Source organism: Populus euphratica, unplaced genomic scaffold, assembly GCF_000495115.2.
Source record: "Populus euphratica unplaced genomic scaffold, PopEup_1.0 scaffold587.1, whole genome shotgun sequence".
Lineage (NCBI taxonomy): Eukaryota > Viridiplantae > Streptophyta > Magnoliopsida > Malpighiales > Salicaceae > Populus > Populus euphratica.
The window spans coordinates 1-25,816 of NW_011500215.1; the positions used below are offsets into that span (position 1 = coordinate 1).

General features: G+C 28.3%; 1 protein-coding gene and 1 pseudogene across 1 annotated transcript; one reads left to right on the forward strand and one right to left on the reverse strand.

Annotated features, from left to right (window-relative positions):
* Positions 1-6: 6 nt before the first annotated feature.
* Positions 7-2,880, forward strand: LOC105112190 (15-cis-zeta-carotene isomerase, chloroplastic-like; annotated as a pseudogene).
* Positions 2,881-12,470: 9,590 nt separating this feature from the next.
* LOC105112191 (auxin efflux carrier component 3-like) lies at positions 12,471-15,054 on the reverse strand. The gene is made up of 5 exons (XM_011007795.1): positions 14,140-15,054; positions 13,810-14,032; positions 13,564-13,649; positions 13,188-13,422; positions 12,471-12,906 (listed from the first exon to the last, which is right to left on the reverse strand). Exons 1-5 carry the CDS (start codon positions 14,909-14,911, stop codon positions 12,840-12,842), a joined length of 1,383 nt encoding a protein of 460 aa, XP_011006097.1. The 5' UTR covers positions 14,912-15,054; the 3' UTR covers positions 12,471-12,839.
* Between the last annotated feature and the right edge of the window lie 10,762 nt (positions 15,055-25,816).

Genomic DNA, 25,816 nt, shown 5'->3' on the forward strand with positions numbered 1-25,816 from the left:
CTAGAATAACAGAAACCCCCTCTCTCTCGTATCTGCAACATGGCTTCCTCTCTTCTTCTCTCGAACCCATTTTTGACCTCACCCCATCATCCAAACAACCTAACTCGTAGACAACAACCTCTTACGCTTCGGCCTACCTCAGCTTTTACTCTCCTGAATCTAACAAAACCCTCTAATAGTAATAATAATCCAAAATTCCTCAAACCCACCCCTCCTTTTCTGGGTTTCAAGAAATTTGCTACAAGAATCTCCACCGGAGATGCTGACACTGATACCTCTGTCCCCCCACCACTTGTAGGTGAGGATTCAGCCGCTTTCGAATTGGGGAAGCAGAAGGTATCTTCTTGGATATATTTCAGTTTGATTTTGGGTGTTGTTTTGTTTGTGCTTGACGTGGCTTGGATTGATAACTCTACTGGGTTCGGAAAGGATTTCATCAGTGCTGTTTCGAGTCTCTCAGAAAGCCCTGAGGTGGGTTTTATTTATTTATTTTTTGTTTTATTGCTGAATCGAGCATATGGAATTCTCACGCACAGAAATTTGTCACTAAAATGGTTCGAGCAGGCCTGCCTTATGAATTATACTCTTCATCTTAGCCGTTTAAGTTGCGTATGTATCATTTAGTTTATATATGTATATCTGTTCCACTGACATAGCTAGCTAGCTATCAACGTTTAAATTGAGCGAAATTTTTTCTTAGACAAGTGCAATTTTGGACGTAAAAGATGGATGTGAGATACCTTTTCGTTTATCTCTCGGTCTGGTCAGATGTGATCAGCAAGAAGTCTACGATTCTGCTTTGGTGGCTTTTTGTTGCGTGCAAACTGGTCATTTTAAGTTTTTGAATGATGGATAAATTAATCTCTATGAGATGCTAACCCCTTTTGTTTGACTGACGTGGGACGACCTGCTTTAGTGCTTTAACCTGGGAATGCCTATGGAGCTGCCTGAAATGATATGTTTGAGGTCGCAACGAACATGCTGAATGAAAAGTTCCAACCCCTTGCAGTTATGCGTCCAGGCTAATAGAATAGAAAATAAATGGATTTCTGCAGAATTCTTCACGAATGGATATATGGATATATGGATATTAATGATTTATAGGTTTATGAAACAAATATCAGATTACTTTCCTTGTTGATTGTATGTAAGAGATTTGGCATCGTAGATATTCATTTGTTACTTTGGTTCCTTTGTTATGTGAGATCTATACATCACTTTGCTTTTTTACATGTAATTGAAGCCTGCTTGAAATGTTTGCAGGTGGTTATGTTCATCCTTATTCTAATTTTCGCCACCGTCCACAGTGGTCTGGCAAGTCTCAGAGACATGGGTGAAAAACTTATTGGAGAACGTGCATTTCGTGTTTTGTTTGCAGGAGTTTCTCTTCCATTGGCTGTTAGCACTGTTGTGAGTTCCTGATCCTTTTATACAATTTACAACATGCCCCCTCCACAATCTTAGTGGTTTTCAGTTTTTCTGAATTCCTCATCTATACAATCTGCAACAGCCCCTGGCTGACTTCTGAATGGCCGTGCTGCAGGTGTACTTCATCAATCACAGATATGATGGCATCCAGTTATGGGAGCTTCAAAGTGCTCCTGCGGTGCATCAAATTGTGTGGCTTTCTAATTTTATCTCCTTCCTTTTCCTTTATCCTTCAACTTTTAATCTATTAGAAGTAGCGGCTGTTGACAGGCCTAAAATGCATCTCTGGGAAACTGGAATAATGAGAATTACCAGACACCCGCAGGTATGGTATTTATTTGATTGGCCTTTTACCAAGCAGTTGAATGAAGCGTTTCCTATTTCAATAATTAGAGTAAAAAATAAGCTACTTCTTTATGACTCTGATGGTTTCTAAGAGTCAACCTTACTTGTTATGCTATTCCAGCAATCCACTTCCCTCTTAAAGATCGTGTTGTGCTGGTGCTACTTAACTATGATGAGTTGGATATCTGGATCTTTTTAGCATCATTGAATTTAATCTATTTTGGCTGGAAAAAAATGTGACCTTTGAGCCATGACATGAGGATGAAATCCATTCCATCTCGTCTAAGTCAGGACACATGTCACTCTTCGTAACTGAAATACACTTTCATACTATACTTGATGAACTGAACCTGAAAACTTGCTTATGCAAATGTAGCCATATTTTGTCTTTAGATACTTTTGAGGGCTATCTAAATAAATCAAAATAATAATAGATCCTATGTAATGCTGAAACACCCCCTTCTATGGTCTCTCTCCCCCTCTCACCTCTACACACACGCACACACAGGTTTGCATGCACTTACAGTCACTCAAACAGAGTTGTGAAAGAAATCTACATTTATTGCTGTATTTCTTTACAGATGGTTGGGCAGGTGATGTGGTGCTTGGCTCATACAGTTTGGATTGGGAACTCTGTGACTGTTGCTGCATCTCTTGGTTTAATTGGACACCATTTATTTGGTGTCTGGAATGGGGACAGGAGATTAGCAACGAGATACGGGGAGGCTTTTGAAGCTGTAAAGAAGCGAACAAGCATAGTCCCTTTTGCAGCTATCCTTGATGGTCGTCAAAAGTTACCTAAAGATTACTACAAGGAATTTTTGCGGTTGCCATATTTGTCAATCACTGCATTGACTCTAGGTGCATACCTTGCCCACCCGCTTATGCAGGCTGCCAGTTTCCGGCTTCACTGGTAGGGTATGGTATCTTCGTCTCAGTTGTAAGAAATTGGATACAGTCTGAAATTACATATAGTTAATGTACAAGTCTTGATGCATTTTGCTTATCGCAGTTTCCTGTATACATGAATGAGGGATATGTATTATTGTATAAAATAGAACAGCCACAGCAAAGAATGCATATACGGCCGATTGGCATGTTTTGGTAGTGCAAGTACAAATTAGATTTATGGCCTGCGCGCTAGTCCAAAAAAAAAAAATTAATGTAAAAAAAAAGTACTAGGTAAAAAAATTTATGACCTAATTAGTAATTTAAATAATATAAAAAATATAATAGCAATAAATAAAATAAAAATAAAAAATGACTAAAAAAAATTGAGATGAGTTTATTTGGAGTATAAAAAATTTAATGTTTAATGGAAAAATTAAAATAAAATAAAAAGAGAGAGAGAGAGAAATACATAGTTAATTGAGTTAACTTGAAAGGAAAGGAAAAAAAATATGTGAAGATTAATTTTCAATGCCTTAAATATTAAATAATAAAATTAAAGTTAAAATCAATATTAAAAAAACTAAATTTAATTAGTATTAACTTTTAAAACTAATGATTTTAGTCATGAATCTAAAAATAATATTATAGAAGTCATAGAAAAAAAATAAAGAGTAAAAATAAAATAAAAAACATCATGAAAAAAAAAAAAATTGAGTATACTTTTGAGACTTAGTTTAATCTCTAAAACTAGAAACCCATGAAATCTTGGATCTGAGTTGAATTAAGAAACTTAATTTCTAATTAATTTAATTTTAAAGAATGAAATCATGAAATAAATATCCAAAAATAAATTTAAATGAATGGAGAACAAATTTGATAAAAAAAAAAAACTCGCGAGGGATGAAATTGTAAAAATAAAATCTAAAAAAATATACAAAATAGATAACAATAAAAAAATAGGGATTAAATTTGAAAAATAAAGAAAAATGAAAAAGAGTGAAATTAAAAGAAAAACATTTGTAATTTTATGATTAAGTGTGTACTATTTTTTTTTTTAATGTGACTTGGGACATAAACAAAACCAATGAAAAAAGGTTGATATATAAGCAAATCCAAAAAAAAACAGAGAAACAACAAACAATGCATGGTACAAAAAAAGTCATATAGAAGGCTAATAGACCAAAAAAAAAAAAGCCTAAATACTAATGTTATAAATGAAAAAAAACATCAATTCTAAAAAAACATAAAAAAACTCAGATAAATCTTCTAAATTTGAAAAAAAGATTTCAAACTCATAACTCATTAAATTTTAGACCTGGACTAAATCAAGAAGTTCAATTTCTAACTAAAAATTGAGTGGATAAAATAAATTTAACAAAGAACAACAATTAAAAAAACTCAAGAAAACCTGTATTATTTTTAAAATTAGTGAAAAATTCTAGAATAAAAAATAAAAAATTAAATTTTTATTTCAAATAAAATAAATGTCAATTAAATGAATTTGAACTAAATATAAAAGAAAAATAAAATATAAGGGATGAAATAGAAAAAGAATCCAACCTTATAAATTGTATAAAAAAATCATTTCAAATATTGAAGGAAGGGAATAGAAAAAATATAAATTTAAAGAATTAGAAAAAAAACCACTAAAGAATGATAAATAAAGGGACTTAAAATAACTAAGTCATTTTCAAGACAAAAAAGAAATCCATAGAAAGCAAGCTAAAAAAAAAACCTAATTTTTAGTTGAATAAATACTGAAGGATGAAAAGAGAAAAAAAATCATAGAAAAAAAGAAAAAAAAATCAAGTAAACCTAAATAAACATCTTAAATCTGGTCAAATATTAAAAATTCATAACTCATGGAACCTTAGATCGAGATCTAATCAAGAAATTTATTATAAATCAATTTAAAAATATCAATTTTTAAAACTTGTTAAAGCAAGAAAACTATCAATTAAAAGAATAGATATTACACTTGATAAAAATAAAAAATTAAAGAAGGGTGAAATCGTAAACAAAAATCAATTTTAAAAAAATTATTTTTAACAAAAAAAAGGTAATAAAAAGAATGTGAATTGAATTTGAAAGATGCAAAAATTTAAGAGGGATAAAATTAAAGGGATACTAATTTTATAAATCATTCAAAATAAAAAAAATCATAATAAAAAAAAATCAAACTTAAAGAATCAACAAATTAAAAGATTATTCTTGAATTTTTAAGATATTGACATAAATATTTAAACAAGAAGAGAGAGGAGAAGAAGAGAAAGAAAAAACAGCGATGGGCACCAAACCGCTGTAAATCTTAGAAAACATATTGGCTTATCAGGTCAAGATGCTGTAACCTTTTAAATACTATACTAGAAAGCAGTGTTTGACAATTAAAGAACTCCATATACATTGTCTGAATAGTATGATGATTGTCTACGTATTTATGTATGCCAACAAGTTTGTTTTTTTAATTATATTCAATAAATATAATTTACAACAATGTTTTTGAATATTATTAAAATTTACAAAAAAAATAATGTAAAATAATTTAAAAAAACCTATAGATAAGAGTTTTATTGATTTTATTTTTAAAGATATCAAATTAATTATATTTAAAAAAATTAAAAATACAAAAATATTCTTAAATAATAAACATTAAATTATTTTATGAGTAATTTTAGTACACAGGACGGCTGGGACAAACTTGGTTAGGTAATATATGGGACCACACGCATCACATGGGACTGCTGCTGCTGCTTCGACATAAAATGAAAGACGAGGACAAGGCAAGTGTTTGTGGAAGCATGGCCGACAGGCATACCAAGTACAACGACAGGAGCAAATTATTTTTCAGCTCGGTGATATGTCGTTCTAGGTTCTCTAGCAGTTCTCTTCTTTTGTTTCGGCATTGACATGAAATTTGCAATTTCTGTAGTTATATTCACATTATTGCAGAAAATGAGCTCTCTAAAGTCTAACTAATCACGTTTCTATATATACAGATATTATTGACAACCTTGTACATAATTCTGATATCATTATTATGACACGAAATTACAATGATATCATTAATATATATATATATATATATATGTGTGTGTGTGTGTGTGTGTGTGTGACCACACACCACAGTACTAATTGGGAAATTACTGTTGATATAGACTAATTGACAGTATTTACTAAAACAATATAATAACATCTTTGCTCCCCACACCAAAAGACTTATAACTAGTTATTGGCGGCATTACATGCGGCATATAAATCATTTTCAAATTGATAAAGGATAATATAACTCAATCTTACATCCTCAAAATTATTTATGTAAAACATATTAAAAGTTAAAAAAAATATTTTATGGTCACAAATAGAAAAGTAATTTAAAGGTGTCAAGAACATGTTAAATAAGGACTTAATTGTATAAAATAAAAGTTGAAGGACCAAATTAAACCAATAAAAAAGGTTGAAACTTAATTGTAGCAATGAATGACCTAATTGAAGAAAACAATGAAAATTTACATCAAATTAAAAAAAATATTAAAGACTGAAGTCGACTTGCAAAATAATTAAGTTAAGGGACTTGATTGATCTAATAATTAAGTTGATTGATCTTTTGATAGGGCTAATTGATTTAATCAAGGGTTTAATTAAAAAAAATTGGCATGACCCAGACCGTAAATCTATGACCAACAATGTAGTGATACCACGAGGACACCCCACTAATGCTTAAACTCAAAACATACATACATACATACATACATAATTCACATAACATTTTTTAATTTTTTAAATATTGCCCAAAACCAATAAAATATTTTATAATTCAAAATACATATTATATTAAAAAAAATTAATTTTGAATGAAAATAACATAACAGTAGAGTGTTTAAAATATTAAATTTCTAAAAATAAGAAAAGTACTGTGGAAGCAAGCAAGACATACTACAAAAAAAAAACAGGAATTCTTAATCAAATATCAACATGCTAATGGAGGCTAGAAACCTAAAATAATATTAAAATAAAGGAGTGAATTTAACTAACTCAGTGAAATAATAACATTTAATATATATTTTAACTATTTATAAATATAAGAACACATACATAAACACATATATAAGAGATTAGACAAAGCCATTAGCTCAACAAAATAATTATCAAAACAAATAAATATCATATTTAATAGAATTTAATTCGACATAATGTGAATGCAAAATCAAGAATGGATAATTACTCAAAAAATAAAGTAACATATGTAAATATTTAAGAATTTATCAATTGTACTTATCATATAATCAATATACATGTAATATTTATATTACATGCATATTAAAGATTCTCATACTCATCTAGAAAATAAAGCAAAAAACAAACAGATATAGAATCAAAGACTATTAAGAACTGCTAGTAGGAATATAAACAAAACTTATAATGGATATAGAAAAACACTAAAAACCAACTTGATGCAAAAAACATAAAATATTGAAACTCTAAACTTTGAGACCAAAATGTAATTATAAAGCCAAACTGATTTATTTAATGGATTGCAAATATACTACATACTGGTCGAACATAATAAACCTGATTAATTCTTACTAGTAAGTCAATAAATTGACCAAAATGACCGACCAATTGAATGCTACTGTAAGCCAACTGGTCAATCAATTTAGACCAACTAGTCAACTAGCAATATTAAGCCAACTAGTCGTCTAGTTTAGACCAATTAATCGATTAGTTAATTGAAATTTTTAGAATCCTGATATTTCAGGCTTCAAATCTACAGATCCAAAAAACAATCAATTTGTTCTTCAAAACTAATAATTCCAATCATCTAATCAGTTTGTTTTAAGCCAATTAACACCTTAAAACATCAATTAAAATTTTTAAATCATTCAATCACCAAATCATACTACAAATTCTAAAACCCTTCTTTAATCCATCAACTATCAAATCCCTAGTAAAAAAATAACAAAAAAAATACTTACTTGTTTCTTCAACCCTTATTAAAACCAGAACTTAAGCTCAGACTCGAATTCTTTAGTATTAGGAGAAAAACAATTCTGTAGTAAAATCTTTTTTAAAAGCATGGGTTAGGTTAAGTTCTTAGGTTTGGGCTAGACTTAAGTTTGGGTATAATAACCAAAAGATAGTTTTATAGAAATTAAGTTTGAAAGTTAATTTGGTTAAAACTGAAAGAATTAATCAAGTTTAAGAATTTTATTGAATTTTTAATGAATTTAATAAACTTAATTTAAAGAAAATAAAATTTTAGAAGACAATTCATATCAAAATTATAAGAATTAATAATCCAATAACCAAATTGAATTGTTTCAAGGTTTTGATGACTCAATTGATTCAATCATAAATGAAATTACAAAAAAAAAATGATTACATGGTCAATTTATTGATCAAATTGAAAATATTCAAAACCAATAACCATATTGAAAAAGATACTGAGTCTAAAGGCTTAGTTGAATAAATCAAAGGATAAAATTGAAAATATTAGAAACAATTGAGGGTTTAATTGTAAACATTCAAAAGATTAAGGGATGTAATCAAATTGAAAAGATATAAAGCCCTAATTAATCTAGAGTTAACTAAAATGATGCTACTTTAGATTGTTTTTAAGAAAAATATTAATTAAGACCAAATGACTTGTTGTCTTGCCATTATTCATCTTTTTCCTTAAACAAAAACATGGTTGGGTTATCACCATTCAAAACCTATTTAACCCTTATCCCGCTATTAAACCACACCAAAATTCTCCTAATCAATGGATATAATCATTGTCTACAATGCCAACCCCTCGGATTTTCTTTCTTTTCTTCCAAGTTGTGCTTATAACACAAGATAAAAACTTATCCTTAATAGTCCAAAATCTAAGACTGTTCGTGTCAACTTCTAACCATTTATAGAGTGTGACATGTTTTTTTTTTTTTTTTGCAGTTCTAATAAAAAATCACAATTTCTTCTCGAACATCAAATATCTAAAAATTCGAAGTTCATAACCTTTAAACCTTTCTTATTGTCTTATAAAACACAAACCAAAACCTTAACCAGAAATGAAACTAAAGCAAAACCCTCATACAAAAACTCTAAAAACCTTAGAATTTCTTTAATATCTAAAAACATTAGCCTTATATCAATCTTTTCCACACCACATTCTCTATTTTTTACTATAAATCCTCGATATAAGACTTATATCTCTAAAAAAAAGAATTTGGAATCATTCCTCGTTACTGGATATTCCTTAATCAAGATTTAAAACTCTTAAGAACTCTAAATTACCAAGTATTGAGGATTTTCTTGGAGAACAATCCCTAAATCTCTACTATAGCTTATAAGGTATAACAATTTTTTACTCTAGAATATAATCCTTAGTGGCATCACCTACCTTGATTTGAATATGTGCATGAAAAATCTGATAAGTATTTTGTTAAAATCTATTTTGCCCTTAAAGCTTATGAGTAGAAATGGAAACATGTATTAACAAAGTATAATCTTTAGGTGAAATTCCAATCTAGTTTTTTGTTTCTATCCTTATTTTTTCAATAATCTTCCCTCATTTCATCATTAATTTGAGAGAATTTTGTTGTTAGAGTTTTCTTGTCCAAGTCTTGAGGTTGATTGAAAATCTAAATCCAATCTTTTTAGTTGATTCATTGCTTTTAGATTGTAAATGAACAAACCGTAATATAAATCAAAGCTTTCCCTAGCTGTATTGTCTACCAAATTCAATAAAAATTTATAACCTTTAGTGTTAACTAAAGTTGAATCCATTCCCAACTTTTTCAAAACTCATGTATTGCTTTATGGACTTGATTATGCTCTCTAACTTACCAACCACACCTACGTTTTTATCATGACATAAAATTTTATAACTTGTCACCATTAATGTTGATAATCAGTTTTATTTTGCTACTTTGAAAATCTTTATTTAGATCTTATAATGTGTACAAAACCCAAAATGGATATTGCGAAAAAAAAATCATTCCTTTACAAGTATGATTCTCCAAAACAAGTTCCTACAATTTGTTCTCCTCTTCTCTATACTGAACTAAACAACTAACTCGCTCAACCCAAAACTCATAAAAAACCTCCATTATAGGATCTCGTCAAACTCACCACCACATAACCCTTCTCCCTTTTACAAAGATGAATAAAATCGCAAATAAGAGTTCTTAAGGTTAACAATAATTTATGGGAATCCATTTGAGCATGTAAAAATTCTGGATGAAAGAATGTGTGTTATTGAATGGAGTGATTTCATGCGAGAAATCAATTTCAATAGTAATTATATTGTTAGATTTGAGAGAAATTATAAATTCTTCATTGTTTATAAATTGAAAAGGGAGAGAAAGAGAGATAAATGATTTTTTGTTTAGTGTCTTTGATTGTTACATTATAAATGAGGGTACTGTGATCATTTTATCAGTCCCTCATATTTGTTTTAGTTTAAAATATGATAATTCAAGCCTTATTTGTTTTAAATCAATATTATTTTATTTTATTTTTTCAATCTTAGCATTAACCAAGCACAAAAAGTTTTCCTTAATATTATGAGATCCTCATATCTAGATAAACAAACTAATCATTAATTCCAATCCTAAATAAATCCAATATGAAGGATCAAATTAAAAAAAAAAGTCTAGCAATTAAAAAGAAAGAGCTAGACTTTTTCCTTACTTATGTAATCCAGTCCTTGATGGTAGCAAATTCAAAGGGCTAAACATTTCTCTAAGCTTCAAAGTTAGTCCCTAAATTTCTAATTATTTTAAATCAATAAAATTAAATTTTGTTTTTCCTAATTTATCATCAACTGAGTAACGAAATAGCGTCTTGATACCTCGAGATCTCCACACGTAGGTAAACAAAAAAATTCATGAAGTCCAAATCTAAATCAACTCAACATTAAAGGACTAAAATCAAAATAAAATTGACTGACCGAAGTAAAATACACTAAAGGAAAAAAAATCAGTATATAACACTATTGTAATTCACAGTAATCTCTTTATGCAGTTATAATAACTTCATGAGTTTATTTAGTTTCTTAATTAATAGTTTTTTTAATTTAATTATATAAAACACTAAAACATATGGATGAATTACTGTAAAGATTTGTATTATATAGCCTTTTACATTTTATTATGGGCTTACTATTCAGAAATCTTATTTTTTTTATTTTGGTCCTTAAACTTTTTATTGAGTGATTGCATCCTTTTGAGGGATAAATTAAAGGACAATTGATGCACATTTGTTAACTAGGGATAAAATTAAGAGAAAAAATCAACATAAAAAAAAAAGCATTAAAAATAGGTGGTAGGTTCAAAGTTTTTATAAGAAGTTCAATTTAGTCTTTAAACTTTTAACATTATATCCATTTCATCCCTTAATGTTTTTTGCAATTTTATTTCAGTATAAAAATTTATTTTTATTATTTTTTTAATTCTTGATTTGGGAGAAAAAAAAGAAGAAATTATTGAATTTCAATGTTGAGAGAGAAACTTGTTGTTCACGACATTTTTGACTACTGGTTGTTCTTGATGCCATAGGTTCTATACAATAATAAAAGTTTAATGGTGGTTGTTTAGAATCTTATTATTGTCTAAAAACATATCCAAGTTAAGAAAGAGAAATTTAATATGGTTTGATTTCAAGTTTTTGGACATTTTTCAAGCCTTTTAGGTTGATAAATTGATTTTTAAATATTATAATGGTGTTATTATAGTTTTTTTATTTGAAATGACTTAACAATAGTATTTTTTTAATTAAAAAACTTGATTTTAAGTTATTTCAATTAGAAAACATCTTAACATCACCTTTAATGACTTGAATTTTTTTTTTTTTTATCACTAGTGGCTACAGATATTTAAACTAGTAAATAACATGGTGGTTGACTCAAAAAGTAAAATATTGTTTGCTTATCTTTTTTCCCCCTAAAAAATATGTTTACTCTTTAAAAGGAAAAAGAAATTAGTATAAAGTGCACGAGTTTCGACTTGAAGGCTCATGTATTTGGTTTTTTTCTTTTAAAGGTTCACATGCATAATTTGTTTTGTTATTTTTTATTTAGATTAAATATAAATTAATATTTTATTTTTATTTAACTTTTAAAAAATATATAATGTTGGTATCAAAAATCTATTCTTGTTATCTTAATATCATGTGGTTGTTTTTTTTTAAAAAAATATTTAATATGAAATATCTTTATATTTTATTGTCATATAATTAAATAAAAAAGTATTTGGGATAAAAAAATATTTGTAGAAGTGTTGTTAAAATCTATCCTTATTTATAACATTGCATGCTAATTCTTATATATATTATAGTTTTTCATAATATTAATATACTACACTCACTCCAACTACTATTCTAAACACATAATTAAGCAAACAATTTAATCAGCTCAAAAGCTAAATCACTAACCTAATGGAGCAACTCATCAATCTACATTGGTTGAGTTAATTTTAACTCAAACTCTTTTTGTTTACAAAGTAAGCTCTAACACTGGTTCGAATTGCTTGTCCTCAGTATTCGTTATTTTAATTCAATTTTCTTAAATTAATTCTAATTTTAAGGGACATGTGGCGTCACATGGTTAAACTAGCCTTTATTTCCCCATGTAATACGTGGGTTGCCCCGTCTCCTCACGTGAAATTCTTATCCTTATTTTGACCTTGCCGCCTCTCATTGCCACCATTGACAACATGTTGTCGACAAATATTTTCCCTTGAACTCATGCTTTACAGCTTTTGGAATTTCTGCTGTTCTTCGCTTTTGATGATAGCAAGAATATTAATTAGTCATTGAATCGCAAAAAACTATATAAGTACCCTTTCTTGTTCGATAAAATTCTTCATCTTCGTTCCTGAGAGATTTGAACATGAAATTTTAAGTTCAAATCAATGTTCTCTCCATGGAAACTACACACATCCAAGCTAATTTACTACAAGAAACAAAAACTTTCTCTGAATGATCTGTAACTCGCAGTAAAATGGGGTTATAAATATTAGCAAACTTAATTCACTAATGTGACTGAGACTTTGCAGTGAAGCTTCGCCCTCATTCATGCGGATGACCATGATTGAAGAAAAACCAGAGTGCAGATCATGCTTGAATGAAAACGCTGTTGCTGGATTACGATGACAGGATGTGTGGATTCTAACCACAATCTTCACCCCCTCGTATCAGAGGCCAAGAAAAATGTAGTAAAGTATTGTGATGGGCAGAGACACTATCATTCCAAATATCACCCTGCAAAATAACATCACTCAGAACATAATAGTGACAGGCTGTGAAGGAATAAGAAAGAAATGGTGATTAAGTTATTTTAGATCCCTGAGGTGTTAGCACTGTTAAACTCTGGTCCCTGGGTTCCTTGACCAGCATCTCCAGAAGAGCAGCCTCTGACGCATTGAAATGCACTGAAACCTCGGTTCCTTCTTCTAGCTTGTTTTAAGATCGATCACAGGACTAAAGTTTAACTGATCTAATCCCATGGGCCTGAAATAAATTATCGAAGAGTTCCCACTTACGCAGTGCTTAATACATCTGGATGGAGACCATATTCTCTAGCAAACACAAAAGGGACGATTCCTTGGGGCAAGGCGGCTTGCACAATGGATAGTTTCAACATGGTCCCTCTCAGGCCTACTCCAATGGAAGCTACTGCCATCACTGCTGGACCAGCTAAAAACCTTGCAAGCATCCCATAAATAGCCATTCTGTTTCCACAGGCTATGATTCTTGGTTGCAGGGCCATGAACAGTCCTTAATTACAGTTGAGAAATTTCAATCAGCTTTGAATGTGATCGTAATTAACCATACATGTGCGAATGATTCTTGATGTTGAATATGAGGAAACAAACAATGAACCCACAGAAATAGATGAAAGGACTGCTCTAGTCTTACCAAGGCTAAACATTGCCATTCCAAGACCTGCCTTTGACAAGATTGTTACCGAATTGTCCACTATTTGGGGCTTCGCTATTCCATATCTAGCCAAAAAAGTACAATAAATTGAGGGAGGGAAGTAGCAAGATCGTTAAAAAAGTAATTGAGCTTTAGTACTTCTGCTTTGACAAGTCAAACACTTGAGCTTTAAATCTGGATTATTTTACTTCAAGAAATGATGTACTAACTGCTAGTTCAGAATACCTGCGAGAGACTAACGCCCAGCTTATTCCTATTAAGCTTGCATAGGAGTTGGGATTCCTCACCAGCTTAAGCCACACTGTCTTCAGAATTTGCAATAGCATAACTGATGATAAGGAAGATATTGCAGCAGTATTGTTCTCGATACCCTCCGTTTTTTCAGATTCTAGTCCCCTTTTCATGCTTTCTTCTTTTCGAAGAACTTGCACTGACTGCTCACAGAAACCTAAATCATCCACCGTAGAGTACTTTAATTAGCAAAAAAAGAAAACTAAAAGGGGATGAATTGAAACAAACATGTATAAATGCTTGTTTATCTAGCTATAATCTTGCCTTGAGAAGTGCAACATACACATCGCCAAATGAATAAATGGACCTCTTTATCACCTCCATCCACTGCAGCTGCTACCATTGATCGAAACCGCTGGGGATCCTGTACAACCTTGGTGTTGACATTTTCCGTAATCTCTTGGTTTGTAGGGGTTGAAACAATAACATTAACAACTTCATCTGCATTACTTCCACAGCTTCCAAGTACTTCCCCAACACCCTTGAAACTTCCCTTGCTCCTCTCACTGTTACCAAAACTACTGCTGCTGCTACTCCCCTTGAAGTTCTCTAAGATTGCTAGTCTTGCTTCTCTGTATTCAAACAAAAACAACAATAAAGTGTACCAGATGATGCACTGTAGCACCACAACTTGGATCATAAGGCCTTCCTTATCATCCCCGTACATGGATTTTAGCAGTGGGATCCCCATCACAAGGGTGTTGGGGAGAGTGGATAGAGAGAAAAGAGTGATAGCCCATTCCAGGCTTCCTCTTCTAGAGAAATTAGCCCAGCAAAGCAAGACCACCAAGATCAAGACTTTGGAAACCCCATCAGCAGCCATGAAGAGAAGGTCCATTTTGTACGGATCTATCCTTGAAATAAACTCCATAGATAGGAGTGGAACTGCAAAGTAAGCAACGAACCTGTTGATGCCGGAACATTGTCCAGGAGTGAATATATTCCACCATTTCACAGAGGCATAAGCCAAGAACATGGTGACATATAGAGGAACTACAGCACATAGAACCCCGTAGAAATCTTCTATACTAATCATTGTTTTCTTCCTTGAACTTTTGCTAGTTCTAGTGACTATAGATATGCAAAGAACCAGGAGACTCAACGAAATTTAAATGCTGGATTGCATATAATGTGAGTTTGTTAAGCAACTAGCTTGGACAAGGAATCAATTATTGAGCTTAGATATGCGTGAGGTACACGTTTATGCTTAAAAGATCTCGAGTTGAAATTCTACGTGGAACGGAGAAACAGTTTATAAATTGAGGTTAAAAATTCATTGAAATAAATAATAAAAAATTATTGATATAGAATTTTGGTTGTGTATAAATACCCCAAATACTCCTTCTCTATGGTATATTTTTTTAACACTTTTTTTTCAAACACCAATCAACTACTTAAAGTGCTTTGTTTGTGTGTATATATGTATATATGTATGTATAAAACATGGTATGTTTGGTTGCATTATTGCATATTTTTGTGTCAAAAAATTTACAAATTAAAATAGTTGTTTTTCATGTTATTTTTTAGATATTATATTACCACCACCAATCATCACAATTCCATGACCATCACTACATCACTAATATCTTTTTATTTACTATCATCACAGTACACATCATTTTAATATAATAACACCATTTATATATAGTTATTATAATCATCATTTTTATTTTTTATTACTCAAACTCATTTCACTTTTTTTTTGTTCTAAGAGATAAAGTTTCATATGCATCCTTCAATACAAGCAATTAATATGAGATAGTTTTAAAGAAATAATCTATTATATATGGGTTAAGAAAATTATAAAATTGATGTGAGAAACAAGAGCAAAAGGATTTAAACCGATAACAAGAGGAGTAATTAAGAACTCACTAACAAACAAGGAAGATGAACAATTAAAAAAGGCAAAAAACCAGATGTCAAAATGGAAGAGAAATAAAGCGCTAATACACAAAGGCTTATAGCTGTTGGACAATCAAATATAAAAAAAAACCCAATTACAGAATATAATGGAGGATTAGCATAGCAAGTTTGTCAACAACAGAGCCAATAGCTGGTGCGATGTCTTGACTAAAACCCATGTAGAATAGGGTTTGAAAAAAAATAAAGAGAAGAAGCTTTGATACCAAGTTAAGATATAGAAAGTGTTTCAGTCTCTAGTAGTTCACCTTCTACTTAAGTCTCACATCAGCATCAAATGGTTCTTTGCTTCTAATAGTATAAGACATGGCATCTTGTTACCTCCTTTTCTTTTTGTTTGGCTTGCTTTTCTAATTATGAGCCTTTCACCTTTAATGAAGCAAACTAATGTTTTGCTTGGTATTATGCCATGCAAGATGAAATTAACGCTTTTCATTTTATTGGTATCTGGTCTCTAGTTCCTTCTCATTCCTTTATAAATGTTGTTGGTATTTATTTGGTATACAAAATTAAACAACGTGTTAATGGTTGTGTTGAACAATAAAAAATACATTTAGTTGCCAAAGGTTTAATTCAGCAAAAGAGTATTGATTATTCAAAAACATTTAATCTTATGGTTAAACCAGTTATGGTTTGGTTGATATTTACTATTGTTTTTTCTCATGGTTAGAGGATAAATCAACTCGAAATTTGTAATGTCTTATTAAATGTGACACTTTAAGAAGAGATTTATAAGGAAGAACCTCTTGGATTTACTCAATCTACTCTAGTATCTCATATGTGTCATCTTTATATGTTATTATATAGTTTAAAACAAGCTCCCCAGACATGATATAATCACTTGAGTGATTATTTATTATCCATTGGTTTTTGTGCTTCTAAGATTGAAACATCATTATTTATCATGTATATAGCTAATGATATTGTCTATTTACCTGTGTATATTGATGATATTTTTCTTACAGGAAGTAACTCGACTTTACTTGCTAAATTGATTTTGTTATTGAGCTCAGAATTCAAAGTTCAGAACCTAAACTCCATTGATTATTTTTTAGGAAATGAGGTTAAATCCACATTTATGATACTTATGCTCACTCAACACCAATATGCTTTTAATTTTCTTTATAAAGCAGGTATGTCTTCCTATGCTCCCACCGCAACTTGTTAGGCTGCTATCAAGTGTATTCTGCACTATGTATAGGCTACAGTTTCTTTTGGTCTAAGCATTTGTCGTGGTGACTCGTTATCTTTTCATGATTTCATTGATACTAATTAGGTTAACAATGTTGATAATTGAAAGTTTATGAGTAAGTATTTTATGTTTCTTAGATCTCCCTTGTCTTGTGCTATCAGGGAAATAATGGATCGTTGCTCATTCTTTTATCAAAGTTGAGTACAAGGCTTTAGTTAATGGTATTGTTGAAATTTAATGTATTTATTCTCTACTTTCAGAGCTCCTTCCTTTTGTTTCTATGACTATGTTATGGAGTTATAGTTTGGGTGTTACTTATCTATCTATCAATCATGTCTTTCATGCTCACACTAAATATATCGACGCTCACACTAAATATATCGACGTTGACTATCATTTTCTTTATGATAAAGTTGCTAAGAAAAAGATTCAAGTTTGCTTAATCTCCTCCCACCATTTCTCATTTTTTGTACAAGCTGAATGAAAGCTTCGTGTGTGGAAGCTTTACTTTCAGCTTGAAGAAGTGTATTATAGGAAATACAATGTTGAATCTTAGGATAAAAAAAAAAGTGTTACTTTGTATAGCTTATAGTTTTGATCATGTATGGTTACGCTGTTAATATTATATACAACTCTAATTATATAAATAGAAAGGATAACTAATATAATTGTTAAGCATCCTAATTAAAAACTTTCTATATCTTAACTTTTTAGTTAATAATATTAAGGTTAGACAATTTAGTATTAGTATTCGATTAAAATTTAAATTAAATATCCAATTATTATTCTTAACAAAGCTTTTAATTTTAAAAAAAGATTCTTTATAATACAAATTAATAATTGTAGAATATATCCAATTAGTAGAATCGAGTGTTCAGTTTTTTTTTAAGATATCAATATTTCAATGTCTTGGAATTCTTTTATATAAGCTAGTTATCATTAATTATTTATATATTATTTTAAAACTCAAACTCTTATCATATAAATATATTAGAATTTAATAACAATACAAAAAAATAAAAATAAAAATGGTTACAATAACATACATAAAACTAACTAAAACCGACTAGTATTAATCATAATAGCTAATCTAGAGTGGAACTACAATTTGACAAGTGACATGTAATTATAAATAGTGTCTGTATAGGTTTGAAACTTAAAGTTAAAAACAAAACAACCTATAAGAAGAATAGATTATTTTTTTGGGTTTAAATGTACATCTCTTATGAAAAATTCTATAAATATAAAAACCAAATTAAAAGACTTCAAAACTTTAGAGATACTATCACCCCTCACTCTCAAATAGTAAAATAATTATTGCTTTTTACTCGTGTTGCGCTCTGAATTGGTTAAACCAAAAAAGAACTTAGAAAAACATTTAAGCCATAAGAAACTTTTTGGTACTGGACACTAAACCCATCAAATCAATTTTAAAAATTTTAAACTTGACTTTTTATCTAACTTAGATTTCAAATTAATTTATGTGAAAATTACTTTAACATAACCTAATCAACTTAACAAGTTTAAAGATTACAAAAGATTAATGATAAATAATACATTTTACTTTAAAAAAATAATTTAAGCTAATATTTTTTAATATTAAGATTATTAGATTTAACCGAGTTTTATAGCTTAATCAGCCAAATTCAAGACCTGAATCAAAGACTTCATGGTTTTCATAACTTTATCTTTTTAATTATGTTTTACTCGATGATATAATAATAAAAATAAATATTCATAAAATTAAAATTTTAATAAAATATCAAAAAAACTAACATTATAAAAAACAAACAAAAACTCAAAATCAACCAATATCTGGTTAACTTGCACTTGTGAAAAAGATTAAGGGTTTGAGAATGTTAAAAGATGGACCATTGTATATATATAAGGCCTGAATATTCTTTTAATTCTATAATGATAGTAAACTCAATATATATAATGCGATTCTCATATTTTATAATTATTGATACTAATTTCTTGACTGTTTGAACGTTGACTGTCAGGTTATATAAGTCTATATCAACAAAATTAAGTTATCAAGTTGTAGCATGTGTTTCCCTTTTGTCTTTTTTGGGTCATTATTATCACTATTATTTTCGCGCGCGTGTGTCTCAGTGTCTCTACAAGGTTGAAAGTTAGAGCTTGACCCATATATCAGCCTCCAGTTAATTATATATCTACGTCTTGAAGCATGATATAATTACCTTTGAAAAGACTTTAATTAACTAAATCTTGACGAAGATATGGTACATATTTATCTAGAGATAAAATATTTGTGTAATATGAACCACATATTTCTCGTCAAATAACATGTGTATATATTATACCCTGCTTACCTCTTCAACTCTTTTTTTTTTAATTGTTATTATTAAAAAATTATTTTAATTTATAAATTTAAATTATTAGATAAATTTTAAAATATAATTCATATTATTATTTAATATTTTTTTAAAAAAAAATCTAGACTTGAAGCTTATATAATTTGAGACTAGCTTATTTTTAGAATATGTTTGAAGTTATAATAATAGTAATTGTTCAAGTTGTTTTTTGTTTAAAAATATATTAAAATAAATTTTTTATTTTTAAAAAATTATTTTTAATATTAACATATAAAAATAATATATAAATAAAAAATAATTATTTTAAACAAAAAATTTAAATTTTAAGAAAACACGATTTGTACCGCGTTTTTAAATACTTCTTAAATTTTTATAAAATAAAATAAAAATAATATAATTTAAACTTATAATTATTTAATTAACAAGACTTTAACAAATATATATAAAAAAATTATTTTAAAATAATAATTTAATTAAAATATAATTTATATTATTATCAAGAATTTAGAATTCTAACAATATGAATGAGAAATGAAAACTTCCACGCCGTTAAATCATTATTGCCCCTGGACGTATTATCCTCAGCAACGTTCAGAACACTTATCTCTATAAGACAAAACAAGATTTCGTCATACAATTAGTACAAAAAGTAACATCAGAGAGAAAGGCGAGACTGCTCCTCTTCCTTTTGTCACTGAAATTTTACGTGCACTCCATGAAAAGATAAATAAAACAGGTTGAATTAATGATGCCTGGTACTGTTTTATAATTATGCGAGGAAGTGACGTTATTATTTTCCTGGACACCAAACAATGTTTCTTCGGTGGAAAACTATATTTAGATGGGAAAAGGGACAAAAATCGAGAGATAGAAGTGGTGAGATTGCCGTAATTGCCATGGATGGATGGGAACTGGAACTCTCATGCATGCAGGGTTGGTGTTGAGCAGATGCATGTGGTATATCTCCGACGAGTCGGTTGCGTGGAACACACGGGCCCCCAGTACTCAACACGATGCTGCATGCCTGCCTCCTCCTCCTCCTCCTCCTCCTTCTCTCTCTCTCTCTCTCTCTCTCTCTCTCTCTCTCTCTCTCTCTCTCTCTCTCTCTCTCTCTCTCTCTCTCTCTCTCTCTCTCTCTCTCTCTTATTTAAATCATCTTATTTAATTATTTTAAAAAATTGTTAGAAAATTTTATCTTAAAAACGTTGGAAATTATTTCATTTAAACCACCCAAAAAATGTTTTAAGAAAGTCTCCTATGAATAGGAGCCAAGAGACGTTTATTTGATGTACGGAAAATTAAAACATTGAGATATATCTATATTACCCAACGTCCCATTTGTCCATTTTATTTTAGATCTCTAACAAGAATTAAATTATTTTTGTTACATGTTTAAGCTTTACTTTGTCATTATTTCTAACATTTTTTATATCTATCTTACAACTGTTTATTTTTGTATTTTAAAAATATTTTTTTAAAAAATTATTTTTTATTTACTTCAAATTAATATGCTTTTAATATTTTTAAATTATTTTGATGTGCTAATATTTAAAAAAATTTAAAAATAAAAAAATTATTGACATATATTTTAACATTTAAAAAGAAATTGTAATACAAAAAAGAATTTTCATTAAATAAAACACATAATCTATTTCTAGTAAAAATTGAAATATGATTTTTTTTTTATATAAAGAAATTTGGTTGGAGAACCGTTGGATAGATATAATAATATATGCATTGATACCGGAGTTGAATATATTTTTTACTCGATTTCGCCTTCAATTGGGTAAATTATATGGATATAAAACTTTAATTTAATTTTATTTTTTTCACACGTGTAATTATATCTCCCTTCATGCCCTTGTTTCTTATAAATTAGAATTAAGGATTCTATTAGTGAAACTACGACATGACCACATCATCTCCATATAATCACAACCCCTCGTCGGCTCATGGCCCTTTGGGTAGCGGATTATGTGGATACCCAGATCTAAATGGGTTGATGGCGGTGGGTGGCGGATAGCCATCCAATCCATTTAAATATAATGCCTTGCGCCAATGTTTACTTTCGTTCCTGATTTACTACAAATGTATGTTTATTTGGAAGTATTTTTGGTCCTTGTTATTATGGTAAATACATTTTAGTCCCTGTAAAAATTATTTTTACAATTAACTCTCTAAATGTAAAATATCATTTTAATCAAATATATAAACTTAATCTAACAATTTTGAATGATTTGATGTATAGGGTAATTGGTTAAGTGGTTCAAGCGAGTCTGGATATTGGAAAAGATTTGCGGCCTCGTGCTCCTCCGCGTGGCTAGATCTTTTTGCTTAAAAAATAATGTCCATGCACTGCAAGCAAGTTTTTAATAAGGAAAAAAATTCACGACTTAGATGCAACTAGATAAAAAATAAAAAATAGATCAAATAAAAATAATAATTATGATAATCTGAAAAAAAAATAAAAAAAAAATAACTTAAATCTCAACCACTTAAATATAAAAGGACATGATTGGGTAAAAAATAAAATAAAAAAAATTAGTTTGAGTCAACCTAAATTAATATGATTAACCTAATTAAGTAATAAAGATGAGATAACCTGATAGAAAATAAATAAATAAATCACAATTCTCAACAAATTAATTGTGGAAAAATAGAACCTCCATACCTAAATTATTCTAATATGATAACTCAATAAAAGTCAAAATAGAAAAAATAATGATAATTATTTTTAAAAATAACTAACTTTTAAGGATAAAATCAATAAAAAGACTAAAGCTCTTTTAAAAATAAATAAATAAAGACACTAAAAAATTTGTCGAGTAAACCTAGCTAAACTTGATAAACAAGAAAATGAAGAAAATCACAAAGGCTATTTTATATAAAACAAATACTAAATTAAAAAAATAAAACAAGTAAAAAAAATAATATCAACCTATATTAACTTTTCAAACTCGTGATCCATATCATTAAACTAAAAGCACTTTATCTAAAAAAGTCATAAAACCTAATTTCAAACCTATCAGTTGTTGAAAGATGAAATTAAAAAAAAAAATTCAATTATATAAAAGATTAAAAATAATAGAAATTGAAATAAAAAATAAACAAGACAACTACTAATTTTTTATTGAATGATGAAATTGAAAAGAAAAATCAATTTAACAAAAGAATCCAAAAAATAAAAAAAAAAAGAGACTAAATTAAAAAAAAAACATGTTATCAATTGAGGTTGAAGGATAAAATTGAAAACAAATTAAAGTTTTACAAAAAAAACTAAGAATGAAACTTAAAAATTAAAAGAATAAGGACTAAAATTAAAATCTTAATAAATGAAAGGATTATAAAGAATGGAAAGGAAATGATGGAAAAAAAATAAAAAGAAACATAACTGATGACAAACCACTTCGTCATCAATGCCGCACATCATCCTAATATAAAAAAAACGATGTGGAAATTCAAATGATAATTAGTGGTTGTTAGGAGAAGCTACATGCTCCACTAAAAGACCATAAACACTTCTAACATGGTTTCACATGCATTATACATATTAATTATTTTTAGTTTTTTAACTAAATTGTATATTTATTAAATTATCTCTCGGTTTATATGGTTATGACTAAAAAACGAGCTTGAAAATTTTAAAAAGCCCATCTACATCAATTTTAAAAATCTCTTTTATAATTTAGTTTTTTATTATGCTTTAAAACTATAAAAATACTAAGTTGTCTATAATGACTATAAAATATTGTGAAAAACTGTATTGTTCCTCATATTTAGTTCAATGGTTTTTTATAAGAAGGGCAAAACCATACCTATATTATTTAAGTAAAAAATTATCTCTCACACAGTTAATGATGTTTTCCAAGGCAAATTAGCTATTGGTAATAGTAATTTTAAAAAACAAATTCCTAAGGGTTAATATACCTAATCAATGGCATGCAGTAGATTAATTAACAAAACTCTAAAAAACCCCGTAAAATCCTTGTAGCTATATTTATAAAATACTATTTATTAAAATATTGATTTATGTTTTTTTATTTAATTTTATTAGTTAACAATCCAGCTTTTTTTACTTTATTTTTTTTAAAAAATTTATTATTCATAGCTTTTTTACTTTGTTTTTTTTTAATTTTATTATTTAATATTAAATTAATTTAAAAATTATACTTCATCATTTTTTTGTTTTTTATTGGATTATAACCAGTCTCGTAAATTTAATTATTTTTTTAAATCTATTTTAACCTTTAATATTAGTTCTATTAGAAGTGAATTTTATAAATATTTTTTATTTATTTTTTATAAATATATCTCAATCTTATTATTCAGGTCACAAATTTAATAAGTTAATATATATTAACTTGACTTATTTTTTTAGCTGATTTTTTAATTCATCCTTCAACATTACATTAGTTAGAAATTGAATTTTGAATTTTTCTTCCCTTATAAGGTTGTTCAAATGTTTAGAATCGAGTCATAAATTTAATAGGTTAACCCGAGTTGACTTTCTTCATTTAGTTTTTAGTGATTAAATATTTTTTTATTTGAAATTTATATTTTTTTATTTAATTTTTATAAGATTGTTATGAACTCATAACTTAAGTCATAAGTCCAGTAAGTTAACTTATAACCTTATATTTTATAAATGGGATTCATTTTTTTATTTAAAAGGTTTAATAGCTTCAACTTGTTTTCTGTAGAGTTATTCATATCTCATGAATTTAGTTTTTTTTCTCGACTTCAATCTTCAGTACTAAATGTCTTAGAAATGAAGTATTTGTAAATTTTTATTTATTTCTTATGAAGTTATCTCAATTTTATAATTCAAATTGCGATTTTAACAGATTAGCTCTTGTTGACTTAATTTGTTTTTTTTAATAATTTTTTATTTTATCCTTTAACATTAAGTTGATTGAAAATGGACTTCATAATTTTTTTTATTGGTTTTACATGGAGTTATATCGATTTAATAAGTATAGTTGCGGGTTTGACAGATTAATCCAAGTTAAATTATATAGTTTTTTTTTGTTTTTTTAATTAATGTTTTTATTATTACTCTCATCCTTCAATATTAGTTCACTTATGAATTGAACTTCATAATTTATCTTGATTTGCTTTTTATAGGATTATATCATTATCTCACGATTCAGGTCGCATATTTGACAAGTTAACCACGGTTAATTTAATATGTTATCATTTCAATATTTTTTAAAATATTATCAAACATATCATTATATCAATATTTTTTTTAAAAAAACTATCCAATATAAATTATATTTTAAGTTCATGATTGAAATGTTAACAATAATTCTACTTCAAAAAAAATTAATGAGATGAACTAATGAGATCTAGTATATATCTAATTATGTATAGCACTTCCTAGTCACTAGTGTCCAGTTCTCATCCTATCATTTTCATGTGACGGTAAACCTACCCAGAATAAGTGTTGATTTGAGAATATGATTGAAACTGTTTTTTAAAATGTATTTTGTTAAAATATATTAAAATTATATATTTTTTATTTTATTAAATTATCACATCAAAAAATTAAAAAATATATATTTTTAAAGCTAAAAAAAATCATTTTTTATTTTTAAATGTTCCAACTGCAATCCCAATCACCCCTAAGTATATATACCGCCTTTTCGCCTACTCTTTTTTTTATTGAACCAAGAATTTTCATTTATCAAATGAAACTAGTTGAAGCATCCCCCCCCAAACTTTATGGCAGTGGAGGAATGTTTGCCTGTCAAATGCCTTCGGAATGACGTCAAATTAAAAAAACGTAATACGTGCCATCTGGTGAACAGCCACATATGATGTTTATTTTAAGAAAACACGTGCTGGAAAACACGTGCTGTGTATATATCTTAACTCTCTCTTGCCACTTAATTTGGACAGCATCCGTATATATCCACGGTGTCGGGCCCTTTAATTACTGGGAAGAACAATGAATCCCAAGGTCTTGTGTTGCTTGCACATGGATTCCTTGGCCGGCCGCCACCAGCCCAGAACTCTGACGCGGTCATGAATTTTAAATCACTGATATCTTGGATATATACGGATGCTGTCCAAATTAATTGGAGAGAGAGAATAACCTTTCTCGCTGGGTTGGTTTTGTTAATTTTGATTAAAATATAAATTTCGGAATGTTCTATGAAACCTATTAATCTTTTTTATTTATTTGTATTTTCTCTTTATTGAGTTTTAGATTTTTTTAATACTATAAAAGAGTATAGTTTTATAAAATGAGATTCGATCTTAAATATAGCTTTTACAGATCAAACTAGTATTTTTTTTTTTGAGTTTTTGTAATTTGATATCTGTGTTTTTTTCTGTAAATTTATTATTTATTCTTTTTTCTTCAATTTAATATTTGTGTTTTGTTTCAACTAGTATTTATTTTTTTTAGTTTTTGTAATTTAATATTTTTTGTTTTTTCTGTAAATTTAGTATTTTTTTTTTTAAGTTTCTTCAATTTAATATTTGT

Bases quoted from the DNA above. Each gene is read 5' to 3' on its own strand.
- LOC105112191 (XM_011007795.1), bottom strand. From the start codon at position 14,911: ATGATTAGTATAGAAGATTTCTACGGGGTTCTATGTGCTGTAGTTCCT. The intron at 13,423-13,563 runs GTAAGACTAGAG...ACTGTAATTAAG, and splicing joins AATGGCAATGTTTAGCCTTG to GACTGTTCATGGCCCTGCAA. The intron at 12,907-13,187 runs GTAAGTGGGAAC...GTTATTTTGCAG, and splicing joins CCAGATGTATTAAGCACTGC to GGTGATATTTGGAATGATAG.